This window comes from Hipposideros armiger, unplaced genomic scaffold (genome assembly GCF_001890085.2).
Source record: "Hipposideros armiger isolate ML-2016 unplaced genomic scaffold, ASM189008v1 scaffold_687, whole genome shotgun sequence".
NCBI classification, from domain to species: Eukaryota; Metazoa; Chordata; class Mammalia; order Chiroptera; family Hipposideridae; genus Hipposideros; species Hipposideros armiger.
Window position 1 is genome coordinate 654,755 of NW_017732037.1, and position 19,503 is coordinate 674,257.

Sequence of the window (19,503 nt, forward strand, 5' to 3'; positions counted from 1 at the left end):
GGGAGAACGTGAAAGGCGAGTGCAAACGTGCAAAGGGGGGGCGGAGGAAAGAGGCAGCGAGTAAAGGGGGCGGGGTGAGAAGAGCCTGCATCCCGGGCACCCCGGAGCCCAGCGCCCAAGGTCTCTGCTACCCCCTCCTCAGTGCTTCCGAGGGCACGCGAGCTCTCCCCATCCTCGCGTGCAGTTGGGCTGGGGGTATGGACGCTGCTGCCCCGCCCCCAGGAACCACGCCTCCCTTCTCTCGGAGGGACAGCGCCTACCCCAGGGGCTGGGGAAACTGAGGAAGAGGCCTGAAGACTGGGAGATGTGATGCTGGGTGACCGGGCAAGAATGGGGGCGAGGGGCCTGCAGCCTTGACTTAGGAGAGCCAGAGACCTTTGTCTCTGACCGGTTTCCTTCCCAACCAGGGTTGCCCACCCCCCCGCCACAATGGCCTCTGGGGTGGAAGTCCTGCGCTTCCAGCTGCCTGGCCACGAGGCCGCTACGCTGCGGAACATGAACCAGCTCCGCGCAGAGGAGCGGTTCTGCGACGTGACCATTGTGGCCGACAGCCTCAAGTTCCGTGGTCACAAGGTCATCCTGGCTGCCTGCTCCCCTTTCCTGCGGGACCAGTTCCTGCTGAACCCCAGCTCTGAGCTGCAGGTCTCACTGATGCACAGTGCACGCATCGTGGCTGACCTGCTCCTCTCCTGTTACACGGGTGCCCTGGAATTCGCAGTCAGGGACATCGTTAACTACCTGACAGCTGCCTCCTACCTGCAGATGGAGCACGTGGTAGAGAAATGCCGGAATGCCCTCAGCCAGTTCATCGAACCTAAAATAGGTCTCAAAGAGGATGGAGTCAGTGATGCCAGCCTTGTGAGCAGTGTCAGTGCCACCAAATCCCTCCTTCCTCCTGCCAGGACCCCAAAGCCAGCCCCCAAACCTCCCCCCCCACCCCCTCTACCCCCTCCACTGCTGCGGCCTGTGAAGCTGGAGTTCCCGCTGGATGAGGACCTGGAGCTGAAGGCCGAGGAAGAGGATGAGGACGAGGACGAGGACGTGTCTGACATCTGCATCGTCAAGGTGGAGTCAGCCCTGGAGGTGGCACACCGGCTCAAACCTCCCGGAGGCCTGGGAGGAGGTCTGGGCATCGGTGCGTCAGTGGGCAGCCACCTGGGGGAGCTGGCCCAGAGCAGCGTGCCCCCCAGCACTGTGGCCCCACCGCAGGGTGTGGTGAAAGCCTGCTACAGCCTGTCTGAGGACGCAGAAGGGGAGGGCCTGCTGTTGATCCCCGGAGGCCGGGCCAGCGTGGGGGCCACTTCGGGCCTGGTAGAGGCAGCAGCGGTGGCCATGGCTGCCCGGGGGGCGGGGGGCAGCCTGGGGGCAGGGGGCAGCAGGGGCCCCCTGCCAGGGGGCTTCTCCAGTACAAACCCCCTAAAAAACATCAAGTGCACCAAGTGCCCGGAAGTGTTCCAGGGCGTGGAAAAGCTGGTCTTCCACATGCGGGCACAGCACTTCATCTTCATGTGCCCTCGCTGCGGCAAGCAGTTCAACCACAGCAGCAACCTCAACCGCCACATGAACGTGCACCGCGGCGTCAAGTCACACTCTTGTGGCATCTGCGGCAAGTGCTTCACGCAGAAGTCCACACTGCACGACCACCTCAACCTTCACTCAGGAGCGAGGCCCTATCGCTGCTCCTACTGTGACGTGCGCTTCGCCCACAAGCCTGCCATTAGGCGGCACCTCAAGGAGCAGCACGGCAAGACCACGGCTGAGAATGTGCTGGAGGCCAGCGTGGCTGAGATCAACGTTCTCATCCGCTAGCGGGGCAGGCGCTGGGTCTCCGGGTTGGGTGGGAAGGGGGCAGGAGAATAGCGGGGTGGGTGTTGGGGACAAACAGGTACGGTGGGGAGCCTGCACAGACACACATGTCCCCTGAGGGAGGGGCCCAAGATTCCTTGGAGAGAAGATCCTGCCTCTTAAGAAGAAAAGAATGGAGAGGGTTCTTTGAGAAGGCCAAGGAATATGGGGTCCCAGAGAAAGATTGTCTTCTCTTAGAAGTGCATGGAAATGTGGAGGGAGGGAAAGGGTCCTGCAGAATGAGAAGGAAAAAAGACTGGAAAATGTTTTATTACTTGTTAAGCCTTCCCAGGGAGAGGTCTGACATTTCTTGAGGAAGGGGTGGGTGGGAGGGAATTTGGCAGGAGGCAACTCACAAGCTTCTGCTTAGAATAGATCCTTGGGAGAGGGACTGGTAGGGGGAAGGATTATTGAATCCCAGGAAATTAAGGGGGGGCAGGTCTTGCATGCTGGGAGAATGGTACTGTGGGTACAAGGCTCACTGAAATTCTAGGGAGAACAAGTAATGTGGCAGGTAAGAGAACATGGGTGAGAATCCTAGGTAGATATTGGGAAGTGGGGTACAATAGCAAGAACAAGAAATAGTAGGGGGTGGGTGGTAGGGCACGTAGATGAAAGGACACAAGAAGGGCTGTTTGGGGGGAGAAGAGTAGAGACATACAGTATTTTTTAAAGAAACAACATATTTTTTAGGATTTTTTCTGGAGTTTGGGGTTTTAGTTTTTCTGCTTTTGTTTTCCACAAAATAAAAAAGAACAAAATTTTTTTTCTTTATATACTCTGGCAACTGTGTGTAACTGACTGACCCACCCTAGACAGCCCCTCATTTGCTCAATACCCAGAAGTCACAACTCATGCAGGTCCCATGCCTGAAGGAGCCTTGACAGCATAAGAGCAGTGTGACAAATGAACTTTGACCAGGGACCCTTCCCAGTTCTGCAACTTCAACACCTGGGAGACACCTCACAGCACAAGTGTTCTGTGATTTGTTTGGCAGTGATGGTAACACGTGACCACCTCCTCTGTTTTGAGGAGTTTGGTATCAGGGTCAGGGATATGCTACAGGTGTGATCATTGCGCCCACCGAAATTGTAAGCAGGAGCCTATGTTTGGGCATTTTTGGTCTGGGGAAAGGGCTCATGCCCTTGGGAAAGCTAAAACCCACTGTGTTTGGAATCGGGTATGGGGAAGACTACAATTCCCAGAAAGCTCTGGAAACGTTCTTAACCAAAAACAACTACAGTTCCCAGAAGGCCTTGGATTGGCCTCAGGTGCCCTGTATCCGAACCACCTGCCAGTGTCAAATACTGCCTGTGAAATCCTATAGATGTCTTCTTAACTTTGACTAGAATGTAATAAAGAGACGGCACCCTAAAGAGTTATCAAGGTTGTACACCAAGGCCTAGTAACATTCATACTTCCAATGTCTGTTAGGTTATGACCCACGGAGTGCCTGACTATGCTTATGAAGTGTTTGGCAAAAACTCGAGTGTCACTAGGCAGTCATAATCCTCGGGCCACTGGGGACTTACCTGGATCCCTAGTGCATGTGGTGGCGTAACATGTGTCAAACAGAAGAGACAGCTCCAGGTTTCAAAGGGGGACAATGAAGCAGCATGCTAGAACCAGCCAAGAGTAAAAGTGTTCTCTGCGCATACCCATCGCCCCCTTCTTGCTTGTTAGAGAAGCGAGGCCAACATGAGGCCGAGCTTTCTGTCTGGTGACCCAGAAACTAGACAGCAACACGAAGCAGAAGCACACGCGGCCAGATCGGAAATACAGCCGCTGCCGAGAGCCGGAAGGCTCAGACGCTCCGCTTGTTACCTAAAACCTGATGGGGGATGGAGAGCCCACACCCGGAACCAGGCGTGCTTCACCTTCGGTTCCCCGATGAGCTGAAGCTAGGAATGGCAGAATTCGCCCCCACAGCCCCCAGCTTAAGGGAGCCATTGCCACCTCCAAGGCTGCTCGCTCTCTGGGGGAAAATGGCCAGAAAGCGCGCAGTGGCTCCTTTAAGGCTCCTCCTAGCCCTCCCTCCCCCACCCACGTGACCCGGGGCGGCCGCGCGCCGGCTCGGCCCCCAGCGCAAGCGGCGATGGCGGCGGCGGCGGGAGCTGCAGTGGCGGCGGCCGCCGAGGTGCGGAAGGGGAGGGGGAGAGGCGGGTGCATGCCCGCGCGCGCGCCCGGGGGAAGCGCGCACCCGTGCAATGCTCCGGGGGTGCAACGGGGCCGGGGGGCCCGGGCGGGACTTACAGCAATCCGGAGGGCCAGCACCGGGGGCGGATGAGGGGACCAGGGGGTGGGAGGTGGGGGGAGTGGGCACGGAGGCGCGCGTGCAGCCGCCGGCTGTCCCCGAGTGGGCGGCGAGCGCCGGGGCCCCAGGAGCACGCGCGAGGGCCACGAGGGGCCGTCCACCGGGCTGGGGGGCAGCGGGCGCTGGAGGGGTTGGTGCCCGGGGTCCCCGCGGCCTGGGGGACAAAGGGGGAGCGGCGCGTGCAGCCGGGAGGAGGGGGCGGGGCCGGGGCGCGGAGGCCCCGCCCCCTCCCCCTCCTCTCTTCTCGGCCCCTGAGATGAGGGGTCTACCGAGAGGGAGGGGGCTGATGCGGGCCCGGGGGAGGGGTCGTGCGGCCCCTCCGGGCAGCCGAGGCCGCGGAAGGGGGGGATCCCATAGAGGAAGAGGTAGGCCCCGGAGCCTACTCTCTCTTCCCAGGGCCCAGGCGTCCTGGGCCCCCCAACTTCCTACGGGGCTGACCAGCCCTCTTATCCCTTGTGTCGCCACCCAGGGAGAGGCCCCCGCTGAGATGGGGGCGCTGGTGCTGGACAAGGAGCCCAGAGGAGCCACCGAGAGAGGTGAGTGCAGCAGAAACGGCCCATCTGGACCTTCACCTCCCCAACACAGAATCCCCTGAGCCCTTAGCCCTGAACTTTTTCTCCTCCCTTACAGTTCATGGCTCTTTGGGGGACACCCCCTGTAGTGAGGAGACCCTGCCCAAGGCCAACCCCGACTCCCTGGAGCCTGCTGGCCCCTCATCCCCAGCCTGTGTCACCGTCACTGTCGGCGATGAGGGGGCTGACACCCCTGTAGGAGCCACACCGCCCATTGGGGATGAACCTGAGAATCTTGAGGGAGATGGGGACCTCCAAGGGGGGCGCATCCTGCTGGGTGAGAGGCTTCAGAGTCTGGGGGTGAGGTGGGGTATCCTCTGACTCTGCCTTCCCTCTTATCTTGCCTCTGCCTGCCTGCCTGCCTGCCTGTTTTCCAGGCCATGCCACCAAGTCATTCCCGGCTTCCCCCAGCAAGGGGAGTGCCTGTCCCAGCCGGGCCAAGATGTCAATGACAGGGGCCGGAAAATCACCCCCATCAGTCCAGAGTTTGGCCATGAGGCTGCTGAGTATGCCGGGAGCCCAGGGGACAGCAGCAGCAGGGCCCGAACCCCCTCCAGCTACAACCAGTACCGAGGGGCAGCCCAAGGTCCACCGAGCCAGGAAAACCATGTCCAAACCTGGAAATGGACAGGTGAGGATTGGGGAGAGGGTTGTGGGGGTGGGAGAGACAGGCAAGCAACCTTCAATCTCTTGTGGGCTTTTTTATAATTTAGCTTCAGGCCTTCTCTAATCTAGTCACAGTGTTACATATTTATCAAGGGGCTACTTCATTCAAATTCTGGGTTGGGGCCTAATCTGTGAAGGAACAGGTTCCTGTCTTCCTGGAGTTTACATTCCTGGGGAGAGGGGAATAGAAGAAACAAAAATTAAAGACTTAGTTATGTAGTTAATGTTTTAATTATTCTTAAGATAATGACTGTGTTAAGAAACTTCAAACCACTCTTTCTTTTTACCTCAAAGCAAGCCCCCAGGGGACTTTTTTCTCTTTGAAACTGCCCCTGCTCCATTTTTAAAGGTTGTACTACTACTGGGAAGGAGATGTGAACCACAAATGACAGAGGTCCCAGAATCTCACAAGCTTTATAACTGTGTTTTGGAGGCTCTTGGTAGCATTTTGTTCTGGGTGTGGTTTGGATAGTTTTGGCCAGGGCCTTAACCTTTGTTTTCTCATCTGTAAAATGGGAAGAAAGGGCCTGCTGCACGCTTGAAGAGGTAAGTGAGGGTTAGGTGTGGGAGACAGCAGTTACAGCCACATTCTGGTTACTGCAGGTACAGGTAGCATTTTTTAGGGTGTGGCTCACCATCCCACCCCTATCTGGTGCTCCAGGCTAATCCTGGCCAAACGACCCTAGACCCTACCTATACTACCTCTTCCCTGACCCTAAGTGTGCTCCCTCTTGGTCCCCAGCCCCCAGTCCCTGAGAAGCGGCCACCTGAAGTGCAGCATTTCCGCATGAGTGATGACATGCACTCACTGAGGAAGGTGACCTCAGGTCAGTCCCGCCTCCCCCACACCTGAAACTTGACATGGACAGCCCTGAGGGTTTAGGATACAAGCCTCACTCCTTTCTCTTCTTCCAGATGTGGCCAAAAGGAGGAAGCTGAACCCGGGAAGTGGCCTGGTGAGCCACGAGAGGCAGGGAACAAGGCCTTTCCACCTGGGGGGCTGCTCCAAGGGAAATGGGTTGGTAGGGGAGTGCCAGCAGCTTCAGTTGTTCTGATCTTTTTCTAGTCGGAGGAGTTGGGTTCTGCCCGGGGTTCAGGAGAAATGACCTTGGACAAGGGGGGCCCTGGGTCCCTGGAGGAGTGGGAGACGGTGGTGGCGGACGACTTCAGCCTCTACTATGACTCCTACTCTGTGGATGAGCGTGTGGACTCCGACAGCAAGGTGAGAGGGAGTTGCCTGCCCCACATCCAGGTGCACTCCAGTCCTTCCTGGCCCCCTTTTCACACTTCACTTTTTATCTTCTGAACACCCCATACTACGTGGAACTTATTGCCATGTATGCTGCGCCCCATTCCATCCCCTTGCCCTTCCCTGTAGTGACCGTCATCCTGGACTTCGGGTTTAGCGTCCCATTTTATGATTTATTTGTTGTTTGCTTGTTTATCCCTTTGCTTTAGGCTTGGTTTTATCTCATACATGTTTGCCTACACACTATAATGCTGAGTCTTGCCTGTTTTGCTTTTTATTTAATGTTTTATCACGAAAACTTCCAACTACAGATGACCTTGAACAACACGGGTGTGAACTGCACTGGTCCTCTTATACGTGGCTTTGTTTTTCCTTAAATACTGTTAATGTGTTTTCCTTATGATTTTTTTTCTTTTTTAAGATTTTATTAGGGAATTGGGGGAGTGGAACAGTGTTGGGGAATTGGGGAAAGGGACCAGCCAAGTTGTTGTTCTTCAGTCTTTGTTGTGGAGGGCGCCAGTCACCACCTGGCTTCCCATCAGCACCTTGTGGCCTCTAAGCTCAAGGTGCTGTGTTCAATCTTAGTTGCGGGTGGGCGTAGCCACCATCCCATGTGGGAGTCGAACCAGCAGCCTTGTTGTTAAGAGCTCAAGTCCTATCCACTGAGCCATCTCAGCGGCAGCTCAGCTCAAGGTACCCGGTTCAGTCTTAGTTGCAGGTGAGCATAGCCCACCATTGGACAGGCAATGTTGTTACACCAGCTGAGCCATCCTGCCACCTGTTGGCAGATCAGCAATAGCTCAGCTTGGGCGCAGCGTCACTGGCCCATGTGGCAATTGAACCGGCGGCCCCGTTGCTCAGAGCTCACGCTCTTAGGCCAACTCAACCAACTGAGCCACTTGGCTGGCCCCTTATGATTTCTTATAACATGTTTTTCTCTAGCCTACTTTATTGTAAGAACACAGTGTGTAATACATATAACTTACAAAATGTGTGTTAATCAACTGTTTACATTATTGGTAAGGTTTTCGGTCAACAGCAGGCTACTAGTTAACTTTTTGGGGAGTCAAAAGTTATACATGGATTTTTTACTGTGTGGAGATTGGTACCCCTAACCCCCGTGTTGTTCAACGGCCAGCTGTATAAACAAAAGAATAGAAGAATGAGGTGAGCCTCATGTAGCCATCACCCAGCTCCAAAAATTTTCGATACTCAGCTGACTTTTTAAATAAATTTTTTAAAATTTTCAATTACAGTTGACATACAATATTATATTAATTTCAGGTGCACAAAGTAGCGATTAGACGTTTATATAACTTATCAAGTAACCATCCCAATAAGCCTAGTACCATCTGACACCTACATAGTTATCATAATATTATTGACTATATTCTTTATGCTGTACTTTACATCCCTATGACTATTCTTATAACTGGGAGTTTATACTTCTTTTTTTTTTTTTTTAAAGATTTTATTGGGGAATTGGGGAAGGGGAACAGCCAAGTTGTTGTCCTTCAATCTTAGTTGTAGCAGGCACAGCTAGCTCAGCTCCAAGTCCAGTCGCCATCTGGCTACCCATCGGCAGCTTGCAGCTGCTCAGCTCAAGGTGCTGTGTTCAATCTTACAGCTGCAGATGGGCATAGCCCACAATCCCATGCGAGAGTCAAACCAGCAACCTTGTTAGGAGCATGTGCTCTCACCAGCTGAGCCATCCTGCCACCTGTTGGCTGCTCAGCAGCAGCTTAGCTCGGATGCAGCTCACTGGCCCATGTGGGAATCGAACCAGCCACCCTGTTGCTGAGAGCTTGCTCTCTTAACCAACTGAGCCACTCTGCAGGCCCAGTTTATACTTTTTAATCCCTTCATCTTTTTCACCCATCTCTGCAACTGACCTCCCATTAGCAACCATCAATTTGTTCTCTGTATCTTATTTTGTTCCTGTTTTGTTTGTTGTTATGTTTTTAGGTTATATAAGTGAGATCATATGGTATTTGTCTTTCTCTGTCTGACTTATTTCACTTAGCGTCATACCCTCTAGGTCCCTCCATGTTGTCACAAATGGGAAGATTTCGTTCTTTTTTATGGCCGAGTAATATTCCATTGTATGTATGTGCCATTTCTTTATCCATTCGTCTATCAATGGACATTTAGGTTGCTTCCATATCTTGACTATTGTAAATAATGCTGCAGTGAACATATGGATGCGCATGTCTTTTCAAGTTAGTGTTTTCAATTTCTTCAGATAAATACCCAGAAGTGGAATTGCTGGGTCATAAGGTAGTTCTATTTTTAATTTTTTAAGGAATCTCCATACTGTTTTCCACAGTGGCTGCACCAGTTTACAGTCCCACCAACAGTGCATGAGGGTTCCCTTTTCTCCATTCTCAACAATATTGTTTGTTGATTTATTGTTGATGGCCATTCTGACAGGTGAGGTTATATCTCACTGTGGTTTTAATTTGCATTTCTCTGTGATAAGTGACGTTGAGCATCTTTTCATATGTCTTTTTGCTATCTGTATGTCCTCTTTGGAGAAATGTCTGTTTGAGGTCCTCTGCCTGTTTTTTAATTAGATTTTTTTGGTGTTCAGGTCTATGAGTTCTTTATATATTTTGGATATTACCCCTTTATCAGATATATCATTGGCAAGTACCTTCTCCCGTTCAGTAGATTGTCTTTTTGTTTTATTGATGGTTTCTTTCACTGTGGAAAAACACTTTAGTTTGATGTAGTCCCATTTGTTTATTTTTTTTCTTTTTTTCCCCCTTACCCGAGGAGACAGAGTCAAAAAAATATTACTAAGATGTCGAAGAGTTTACTGCCTGTTTTCTTCTGGGAGTTTTATGGTTTCTGTTCTTAAAGTCTTTAATCTATTTTGAGTTTATTCTGGTATATGGTATGAGAAAGGGGTCCAGTTTCATTCTTTTGCATGTATCAGTCCAGTTTTCCCAACCACTTATTGAAGAGACTGTCTTTACCCTACTGTATATTCTTGCCCCCTTTGTCATACACAGTTGATCTTGATACTCATCTACTCCTCCCCCAACACACATACTTACTGGATTATTTGAAAAAGCAAATCCCAGTATCGTTTTATCTATAACTATTTCCATATATATCTCTAAACATAAGGCCTCTTTCTGTTTCTTAACATCACTACATGATTATTTTCAGACCTAGAAAATTTGCCAATGATTTCTTAACATCATAAGTTAGTCTTCACATTTCCTCAGTTTCATAAATGGGTTTTTGTCAAAATTCAAATGAGGTCCACACATTGATCTGATTGACATTTGTTTTAGTCTTTCTTGATGTGTAGGTTCCCCCATCTTATACAAAAATTTTTTCTTGCCATTTATTTGTTGAAGACACCAGGTCAGTTTTCCCATAGGAATTTCTCACATTTAAGAGTTGATCGATTGGTTAGGGATTGACATGTACCTGTCTGCCCAATATTTCTTGTAAACTGATAGATGTACAAGCGTGATCAGCCTCAGGTGTATTTTTTGTTTTTTTGTTTTTGGCAAGAAGACTTGATTGCTGATATTAGTGCTTCCTGTTTCATCACATCTGGAGGCACAGAACATCTGGTCTTTTATTAGTGATGTTAAAATTGATCAGTGGATTTAGGTGATGTCGGCCTGATCCTCATGATAACATTCCTCATTAGCTTTTCATCTAGTATTTTTAGCAGCCATTAGTAGTCTTGCCTGTTTATGAACTTCCTAAAAAGAGTTTCATACTCTACATTTGCTTTCTGGAACTTAAATTTTTTTCTTCTTAATATTGTGTTGCCAAAATTCACATGATACATCTCACTATGGCACCTTCTTTCTCATTGCTTTATAATATTCTACATCCCCTCTCGTTATCCAGCTCTTTCCCTCCTTTCCTGCCCACACTCACCTCCCTTAGAGAGCCATCCTTGGGTAGTTGTTTTCTTCATCCCACCTCATTAGTTGAGGCCTGAGAGTTGGATGTGACTTGATCTGCCTCTCTCCCAAGTTCCCCCACTAGGACAGATCTGTGGCCCAGGGGTCACTGTTTCCTCAGCCCCACTTTGCCTCTCTCCCAGTCTGAGGTTGAAGCTCTGGCTGAACAACTGAGTGAGGAAGAGGAGGAAGAGGAGGAAGAAGAAGAGGAAGAGGAAGAAGAAGAAGAGGAAGAGGAGGAGGAAGAGGAAGATGAGGAGTCAGGCAATCAATCAGACAGGGTAAGAGCTGGAGGCCTGAGGAGGGAGGGCTATGGAACCAAAGGTCTGAGTCCTCAGGGGAGAGGTTTGTAGGCTGGGGGCCAGGCGCTCTGACTCTTTCTCCTCCCCAGAGTGGTTCCAGTGGCCGGCGCAAAGCCAAAAAGAAGTGGCGAAAGGATAGCCCCTGGGTGAAGCCATCACGGAAACGGCGGAAGCGGGATCCTCCACGGGCCAAGGAGCCACGAGGTGAGGAGGCTCCTCTGCTTTGGGATGCCCTCCTCCAGCCCCTTCCCAGCCCCCAGAGAGCATGCACAATCACAGGCGCTCACGCATGTGCACCCACATGTACCTACGTGTCCAGGTACCTGCGAGCTCGCACTCTCACTCTCTCTGTCTCTGTGTCAGGAGTGAATGGTGTGGGCTCCTCAGGCCCCAGTGAGTACATGGAGGTCCCTCTGGGGTCCTTGGAGCTGCCCAGCGAGGGGACCCTCTCCCCCAACCACGCTGGTAATTGCCAACTGCTGGGATAGGGAGCCAGTAGGGGGCACCCTCAGGGCTGGAGGGAATGGGGAGGAGGGAGACCCCACTGGATGTCCATGGCCAGGCTTTGGAGGTTCTGGAGCATGGAGGGAAAGGCAGGGCGGGTGTGAGAGGCCCCACTAGGGGTCCCAGTGGGTGAGGGGCAGGGCCTCCCTCAGCTCCCTTTTTCCTCTGTCCAAGGGGTGTCCAACGACACATCTTCACTGGAGACGGAGCGTGGGTTTGAGGAGCTGCCCCTTTGCAGCTGCCGCATGGAGGCACCCAAGATTGATCGCATCAGCGAGAGAGCGGGGCACAAGTGCATGGCCACAGAGAGCGTGGATGGAGAGGTGGACCTGTGGGATGGGAGGAGAGGTGTGGGGCTGCACCCAGCCCCGGGGCCCCAGCCTCACCTTGCTTTTCGCCCACCCTCACTGCCCACAGCTGTCAGGCTGCAACGCCGCAATCCTCAAGCGGGAGACCATGAGGCCATCGAGCCGCGTGGCACTGATGGTGCTCTGTGAGACCCACCGTGCCCGCATGGTCAAACACCACTGCTGCCCAGGCTGTGGCTACTTCTGTACAGCGGTGAGTAACCCGCGGGGCAGACAGGCAGCGTGCCCCACAGGAGAAGGGGCTCCCATCGCCTAACCACATGGTTTCCCTGCCCCAGGGCACCTTTCTGGAGTGCCACCCCGACTTCCGTGTGGCCCACCGCTTCCACAAGGCCTGTGTGTCCCAGCTGAATGGGATGGTCTTCTGTCCCCACTGTGGGGAGGATGCGTCTGAGGCCCAGGAGGTGACCATCCCCCGGGGGGATGGCGTGACCCCACCAGCTGGCACTGCAGCCCCTGTCCCCCCACCCCTGGCCCAGGATGCCCCTGGGAGAGCGGACACTTCCCAGCCCAGGTACTGACCTCCCCGCTTCCCTGCTGTTTATTCTCTGCCCTCTCCCCATCACCACTGAGACATCAGCGCCTTCTCCCACAGCGCCCGGATGCGAGGGCATGGGGAGCCCCGGCGCCCACCCTGCGACCCCCTGGCTGACACCATCGATAGCTCAGGACCCTCCCTGACCCTGCCCAATGGGGGCTGCCTCTCAGCCGTAGGGCTGCCACCGGGGCCAGGCCGGGAGGCCCTGGAAAAGGCACTGGTCATCCAGGAGTCGGAGAGGTGAGTGGGGGCTTGCTCTCCGACACAGGAACAAGGGCTGGGCTGGACGGGCAGATCTGCAGCTGTTCAGGCTGATGCTCGAATCTGAGGAGCCCACCCTTCCCCCCACTCTCGCCATGACAGGCGGAAGAAGCTCCGCTTCCACCCGCGGCAGTTGTACCTGTCCGTGAAGCAGGGGGAGCTGCAGAAGGTGATCCTGATGCTCTGTGAGTACTCTGCTTGTTTGTTCTGCAAACCTTCCTTGATCGAGCAGCAGGCACTGGGCTGGGGCCGGGGGTATAGCGATGCAGGACTTTGTCCTTAGCCCAGAGAGGTTACCTACCTTGCCCAGTGCACAGCAGCACTCAGGGGCAGAGCCACTCTGAAGTCAGGCAGGGCTGGTGCTCCTAGCTCCTTATTATCTGATCAGGGCCTCAGTCGAGGTGAGGAAAAGATGGCCTAGGAGGGCCCCAGCCCCAGGTTGGGGCCCTAAGAAGCCTCCCTGGAAGAGGTGCCCCCCCCCCCACTCGCTTCTCACTTGTCCCTCTCTCTCCCGGTGGCGGGCTCTCCCCGCAGTGGACAACCTGGATCCCAACTTCCAGAGTGACCAGCAGAGCAAGCGCACGCCCCTGCACGCGGCCGCACAGAAGGGCTCCGTGGAGATCTGCCACGTGCTGCTACAGGTCAGCACAGCCTGGTCCTTTACCTCACTGACCAGGCCCTCGGGCCCTCCCCTGCCCAGCCCCTTCCTGATGCCAGCCCACATGCCCCCTCGTCACAGGCTGGAGCCAACATCAATGCAGTGGACAAGCAGCAGCGGACACCGCTGATGGAGGCCGTGGTGAACAACCACTTGGAGGTGGCCCGCTACATGGTGCAGCGTGGTGGCTGTGTCTATAACAAGGTGGGGCGGGCGGGGCGGCGGCCCGGGTCAGGGACCAGGTTTGAGGCGCTGGCCAGAGGACTCACCTGCCCTCGTCTCCCTCAGGAGGAGGATGGCTCCACCTGCCTCCACCACGCTGCCAAAATTGGGAACTTGGAGATGGTCGGCCTGCTGCTCAGCACTGGACAGGTGGACGTCAATGCCCAGGTCAGAAGCCCGCCCATCCCTCGGGGTCTTTGGTCGAGCCTCAGGCTTTGGGCCCTCTGTCAACCTCGCTGACCTCTGACCCCTTCCCTGCATCTCCCCTGCTCCAGCCTGTCCCCATCTCTTTTTCCCTCTTCATTTGTATCTTTCACTCTTTCTTCTTTCTTTTTATGTTTTCAGAATGAGTTGCCACCTTAATCTCTGGAAGTGTCCATTGAGATTCTTTATTAACGCTTAGTTTTTCATATGGTAGATGTGTTTTAGTCCCATCCTTTGTCAGGAAGAGCCTCTTGAAGTTGATGCCTGTGCCTTTTGATGTCACCCTGTAGCCTTTGAGAGTATCCTTAGCTTTCAGCACATTTCCTGCCCCAGACTCAGAATCTACCATTTCTCCAAGAAACTCTCATTCCTTTGAGTGGGAGTATTTTTAGAGACTAGAGTCTGTGTACGTAGGGGTGGTGGTTGTTATTGAGTCATTGCTTCTAGGACTTTTGAGTAGAAAGAGAAAAATTACTCTGTAGTCTCAGGCAGTAGACACTATTAGTCCCACTTTATAGATGAGGAAACTGGGCTGGCTGAGTGGCTTAGTTCGTTGAGAGCTTGCTCAAGAGTGTGAGCTCTGAGCAACAGCGGTTCGAGTCCCGGCCCGAGCTGAGCTGCCACTGAGCTGCCAACAGGTGGCAGGATGGCTCAGCTAAAAAAAAACAGGTTATGTAGATGAGGAAACTGAGACCCAGAGACATCAAGTAACTTGCTCAGGGTTCCGCAGCATGTGCTAGAGCTGGGGCTCCTGCTGAGCCGGGCTTGGCACGTGCCCTTGACCACATGCTGCTGTGGTGAGCAGGGCTGGCTGCTGGGCCAGGGCTGGGGCTGCCCCCACACCTCCCTCCCTCCCCACCACAGGACAGTGGGGGATGGACGCCCATCATCTGGGCCGCAGAGCATAAACACATCGAGGTGATCCGCATGCTGCTGACACGGGGTGCCGACGTCACCCTCACAGACAACGTGAGAGTTTGGTCTGGGTGGCAGAGGTGGGGGTGGCCCAGGCCCCTGAACAAGGTGGAGGCTGGGTTCAAGGGCTCACTGCCTATGCCCACCCATTCCCTATCCACTCCACAGGAGGAGAACATCTGCTTACACTGGGCCTCCTTCACTGGCAGCGCTGCCATCGCCGAGGTCCTCCTGAATGCCCGCTGTGACCTCCATGCTGTCAACTACCATGGGGACACACCCCTGCACATCGCAGCCCGGGAGAGCTACCACGACTGTGTGCTGTGAGCCCCTGCCCACCCCACACCCCTGGGCCCCTCTGCCACCTCCCGCAGCCTCAGACCACACGGACTTTCTGTCCCCTCCCAGGTTGTTCCTGTCACGCGGGGCGAACCCTGAGCTTCGGAATAAGGAGGGGGACACCGCGTGGGACCTGACTCCTGAGCGCTCCGACGTGTGGTTTGCTCTGCAGCTCAATCGCAAGCTTCGGCTAGGTGTGGGCAACCGGGCCATCCGCACTGAGAAGATCATTTGCCGGTGAGTGGCGGCCGTCCCAGGGTGGCCCCCGTGCTTCGGGCTCTACTGAACCCTCAGAGCCACCTCTGAGGCTGCCAGAGAGAGCAAATAAAGAGAGAATAATCAGTTAAATTAGAACCTCAGATAAACAATGCATATTATTATAGTATAAAAATGTCCCATGCAGTATTGGAGACATACCTATACTATGTATAAAAACTTATTTCTTGTTTATCTGAAATCTGAATTTAACTGGGTGTCCTTCATCTTATGTGGCATCCTCATTTCTATGCCCCCGTGAACCCCGAGAGCCACCCTCTCCCCTCCCTCAGCCCACTCCCCGCACCCCAGGAGCCTCCCCGGCCCTCTCCTTGCACCTGGGGGAGCCTCAGCCCATGCCCACCTCCCTTCTGCCAGGGACGTGGCTCGGGGCTATGAGAATGTGCCCATTCCCTGTGTCAATGGCGTGGACGGGGAGCCGTGCCCCGAGGATTACAAGTACATCTCAGAGAACTGCGAGACGTCCACCATGAACATCGACCGCAACATCACGCACCTGCAGGTGAGGGGCCTGGGCCTTCCCAGAGGGACACCAGAGCCCCAAGAACAGTGGGGCACCTGGCCCAGGTAGTGGGGGCTAGAGGGGAGCTCCTGTGTGGGCTTGATCCACCGTCATTCAGGCTAATGGTAGCCCTGGGGACATCCCTTCAGCAATAGCTTGATTCTGCTCACCACGGGACCATCACCACCCACAATCCTAAACATGGACCCTAGAGAAAGGGCAGCAGTGGGGGGCAGGGCGTACTGGGAGCCGAGGGTCCAGGCCGGCTCTGGGCTGAGCTGGCCCTGCCTCCCACCCAGCACTGCACGTGTGTGGATGACTGCTCCAGCTCCAACTGCCTGTGCGGCCAGCTCAGCATTCGCTGCTGGTATGACAAGGTACGTGCCCTCGTCCTGCCCACAGGTGCTTGTCCACTCCTCAGAGGACCTAGCCTTGCACGCCGACTCCCTGGGACCTTGTCCCTCACCTGCACCCCTGTGGGGGAAGTGGCAGAGGGCAGAGCAAGACCTGGAATTCCTGGGGCGCTGCCAGGACAAAGCTGGGCCTAGCCCCGACACGTGCAAATAAGGGGGATAGTTGTGGGCGTCCTTTTCTCAGAGCATATGTGGTGTCCCCCAGCCCGGCTTTCCTGTCTCTGGGTTGGGGTCAAAGGAGACTTTTTCTCTGAAGTCTTAGGGGTCCTGGGCAGCTGAGGTGGGCACCACACAGAAACCGCTGTCTCCCATTCCTCACCCCAGGACGGGCGGCTGCTGCAGGAATTTAACAAGATTGAGCCCCCACTGATTTTTGAGTGTAACCAGGCCTGCTCCTGCTGGAGAAACTGCAAGAACCGGGTAGTGCAGAGTGGTATCAAGTGAGGCCCTGCCGCTGCAGTCCCCCTCACCCCCCTTTCTCCCCTCCTGTGGGGTGCTTCCAGGTCCATTCACCCAACATCACCCTCTCTCCCACCTCCAGGGTGCGACTGCAGCTCTACCGCACAGCCAAGATGGGCTGGGGCGTCCGAGCCCTGCAGACCATCCCCCAGGGGACCTTCATCTGCGAGTGAGTGGGGCCAGGGGGATGAGCCCACGGCCACTGCTGACTCCCAGGCCTCCCTCTGCCCTCCTCCCTGACGGCGCCCACCTCTTCTCACTATCCCTTCTCCAGCCTGCTTCGGCCCACCATCCCCACAAGCAAGCACCCCACCTGCCCCCACTCTACTCAGACCACAGAGCTGTCCGTCACCACTGCCCACATCGTCCCTCGTCCCCTCCTTCTCCTCTGTTTCCCAGCCTCACACACCCTGTCCCTGCCCTTCTGAGCTGGGAAAGCACCAGTTTTGGAGACAGACCTGGGTTTGAGCCCCACTCTGCCACTGGGTGTCCTTAGCCAAGTTACTTCACCTCTTTGAGCCTCATTTGCTTGTCCAAATGAAGGTGACCTTTCTGTCCACCTTCTCCGAGCCCTTATTCCTCTCCATCAGTTCTCTGTCTGTCTAGTATCTGTAACCTCTCCCTGTCCCCTGGCTCCTATTCCATGACTTTCAAACTCAACTTAGGTCTCCTTTAGCCTTTTAAAAACAAAAAACAAAAAAAAAACTTTTAGCCCCATTTGCCTACTTAGAGACCACCCCTTTTCTCTCAGTCAGGTCATCTCTCAGCTTATCAAACAAGCAGCCCTTTCTTCCTGGGCCTCACTTTCCCCACCATCTGCTCACTGCTCATCCCTGCCCAGACCTGCCTGTGCCTTCACCCGTCTGCTGACGCAGCCTTCCGACAGTCCCCCACCCCAGCCCCTGCTCCATGCGCCTCAGTCCTCGTCCCCCTGGCATCTGCCACCCCCTTAGCTCTGGATCCCATGACACTGCCCTCACCTCTGACCTGTCCATCCATCCGCTTCACCAGCTCCTCTCCCTGTGCTTTCCAAATGAGGGTATCGTCACCCCTGGCTCCTTCTTGGAGTTCCTCACGGCTCCTGGGGCCCCATCCCTTCCTGCATCCCGACCACTCTCCTGCCCTGCAGCCTGGTATCGCCACCCCCTGCTGAGTGGCTCCCAGTCCACACGCCTCCCAGAGTCTAAACCTGAACAGAGTTCCCCACCCAGGCCACTGCCCACAGATACTGATCCCCTAACCCGCGGCCTGGCGCCTCCATGCTTGCCCAAGTCGTCCCCAGCATGGCCCCAGCCCTTCCCCTCACTTCTCCCACCACTGCTTCTCCAGCTAACTCTGGCCCACACTTCCCAGTCCTGCCTGTTCTAGCTATTCAGCGGGGACGCCAGCTGGCAGGAAGGTGCCTTGTGTTGTCTCCTCACATGCCTGCGTCCCCGTGTTCCTCCTCCTGATCCTGCCTCTGGAGGGGGCCTCCCACCTCCTCCCTCCTGGATAATGTCCGCTGTCCTCCGGACCGCCTGTGCCCCGGCAGTGTTGATCTGTGAGATTCACAGACACTGACTGGGGTGGTTGACATAGTGGGAAAGGATCCCGTGGGGTTGCAAGTGACCCCTGCTCACCTGCAGAACCACCGCTTCCTGCCTGACAGGTATGTTGGGGAGCTGATCTCCGATGCCGAGGCCGATGTGAGAGAGGATGATTCTTACCTCTTTGACTTAGACAACAAGGTAGGCAGGAGACCCCTCCGTCCCCTGCCCTCAGCCAGCAGATGGAAACCTGGGGGGGAGGGACTGGGGGGTCAGTGGGTGGGGGCTGGGCCAGGTGTGAAGGGTGGGGGCAGATGTGAAGATTGCTGCCCTCCTCAGGATGGAGAGGTATACTGCATCGATGCCCGTTACTATGGCAACATCAGCCGGTTCATCAACCACCTGTGTGACCCCAACATCATCCCCGTACGTGTCTTCATGCTGCACCAAGACCTGCGATTTCCACGAATTGCCTTCTTCAGTTCCCGAGACATCCGGACTGGGGAGGAGCTGGGGTGAGGTGGCCAGGGCTCAGCCCTGGGTGTGGGAGACGTAGCAAGCCTGGGACCAGCAGCTAAAGGACGCCTGATTTGCAGGCATGGATTAGAGCAGAGCTTCTCTGCTATCGTTGTACAAAAGTATCCTGGAAGGGCTTGTGAAATAGTCCTGAGCAGCTCAGAAAGATTTTGATTCAGTAGGTTTGGGTTGGGGCCCACGACTGCATTTCAAACAAGTTCCCAGGCAGTGCTGGTCCACAGAACATATGAGGACTTAGAGCCTGTTGGGAGAAGATGAGGGTGGGTGCCAGCATCCTTCCTGGGGAGTGGGATCCACAGAGGTTTTGGGGTGGGCCTGGGCAGCTGGGTCTGAGTCCCACAAGCCTCTTATGTTCCTCTGACAGGTTTGACTATGGCGACCGCTTCTGGGACATCAAAAGCAAATATTTCACCTGCCAGTGTGGCTCTGAAAAGTGCAAGCACTCAGCCGAGGCCATCGCACTGGAGCAGAGCCGCCTGGCCCGGCTGGACCCCCACCCCGAGCTGCTGCCTGAGCTGGGCTCCCTGCCCCCTGTCAATCCTTGAGAGTGGACCACACCCTCCCTCCCCAGCCCTGGATGGCCACCAGCTCAGCGGGCGCCTCTGTCACTTGCTCACAGCCCACCTTCTCTCCCCCTAGCCCTTCACACATTCCTGGGCCTGAGGCCCTGGAGGTCTGACAGCCCCTCTCTCCCAGAGCTGGTTCCTCCCTGGGAGGGTGACTTCAGGGCTGGCCACACCCCTGCTCCCCATCCTCGGCTGAAGTTTGATTAATTGAAATGGGCCTCTATACCAAGTGATTTTCTTCTAAATAAATACTGGGTTTGGTAATAAACTGTCTAGGTGATTGTTGGTGGGTGGCGGGAGAAAACACACAGCCAGAGGGCATGTGGGTCCAAGGG

General features: G+C 55.0%; 2 protein-coding genes across 8 annotated transcripts; both read left to right on the top strand.

Annotated features, from left to right (window-relative positions):
• Positions 1 to 19: 19 nt before the first annotated feature.
• Positions 20 to 2,182, top strand: ZBTB12 (zinc finger and BTB domain containing 12). The gene has a single exon (XM_019626636.1). The coding sequence runs from the start codon at positions 430 to 432 to the stop codon at positions 1,807 to 1,809; it is 1,380 nt and encodes a 459-aa protein (XP_019482181.1). The 5' UTR covers positions 20 to 429; the 3' UTR covers positions 1,810 to 2,182.
• A 1,734-nt stretch (positions 2,183 to 3,916) lies between these two features.
• EHMT2 (euchromatic histone lysine methyltransferase 2) lies at positions 3,917 to 19,436 on the top strand. Of its 7 annotated transcripts, XM_019626737.1 has the most exons (28): positions 3,917 to 3,982; positions 4,629 to 4,695; positions 4,790 to 5,008; positions 5,109 to 5,362; positions 6,140 to 6,224; positions 6,313 to 6,353; positions 6,464 to 6,619; positions 10,722 to 10,859; positions 10,970 to 11,084; positions 11,244 to 11,345; positions 11,559 to 11,707; positions 11,802 to 11,945; positions 12,031 to 12,266; positions 12,348 to 12,530; positions 12,654 to 12,736; positions 13,086 to 13,192; positions 13,291 to 13,413; positions 13,498 to 13,599; positions 14,500 to 14,604; positions 14,719 to 14,873; positions 14,959 to 15,126; positions 15,523 to 15,667; positions 15,967 to 16,044; positions 16,405 to 16,520; positions 16,622 to 16,708; positions 18,188 to 18,266; positions 18,405 to 18,580; positions 18,967 to 19,436. In XM_019626737.1, the coding sequence occupies exons 1-28, from the start codon at positions 3,941 to 3,943 to the stop codon at positions 19,145 to 19,147; spliced, it is 3,636 nt and encodes a 1,211-aa protein (XP_019482282.1). In that variant the 5' UTR covers positions 3,917 to 3,940; the 3' UTR covers positions 19,148 to 19,436. The 7 variants fall into 7 exon arrangements, with proteins under 7 accessions (XP_019482282.1, XP_019482284.1, XP_019482285.1 ...); XM_019626739.1 differs by lacking the exon at positions 11,244 to 11,345; XM_019626740.1 differs by lacking the exon at positions 4,790 to 5,008 and having other exon boundaries at positions 3,941 to 3,982.
• The last annotated feature ends 67 nt before the right edge of the window (positions 19,437 to 19,503 follow it).

Excerpts from the sequence above, each read along its gene's own strand:
- EHMT2 (XM_019626735.1), top strand. The coding sequence starts at position 4,416 with ATGAGGGGTCTACCGAGAGGGAGGGGGCTGATGCGGGCCCGGGGGAGG. Across the intron at positions 14,605-14,718 it reads ACGTCACCCTCACAGACAAC|GAGGAGAACATCTGCTTACA; the intron begins GTGAGAGTTTGG and ends TCCACTCCACAG. Across the intron at positions 16,045-16,404 it reads TTCGCTGCTGGTATGACAAG|GACGGGCGGCTGCTGCAGGA; the intron begins GTACGTGCCCTC and ends TCCTCACCCCAG.
- ZBTB12 (XM_019626636.1), top strand. The coding sequence starts at position 430 with ATGGCCTCTGGGGTGGAAGTCCTGCGCTTCCAGCTGCCTGGCCACGAG.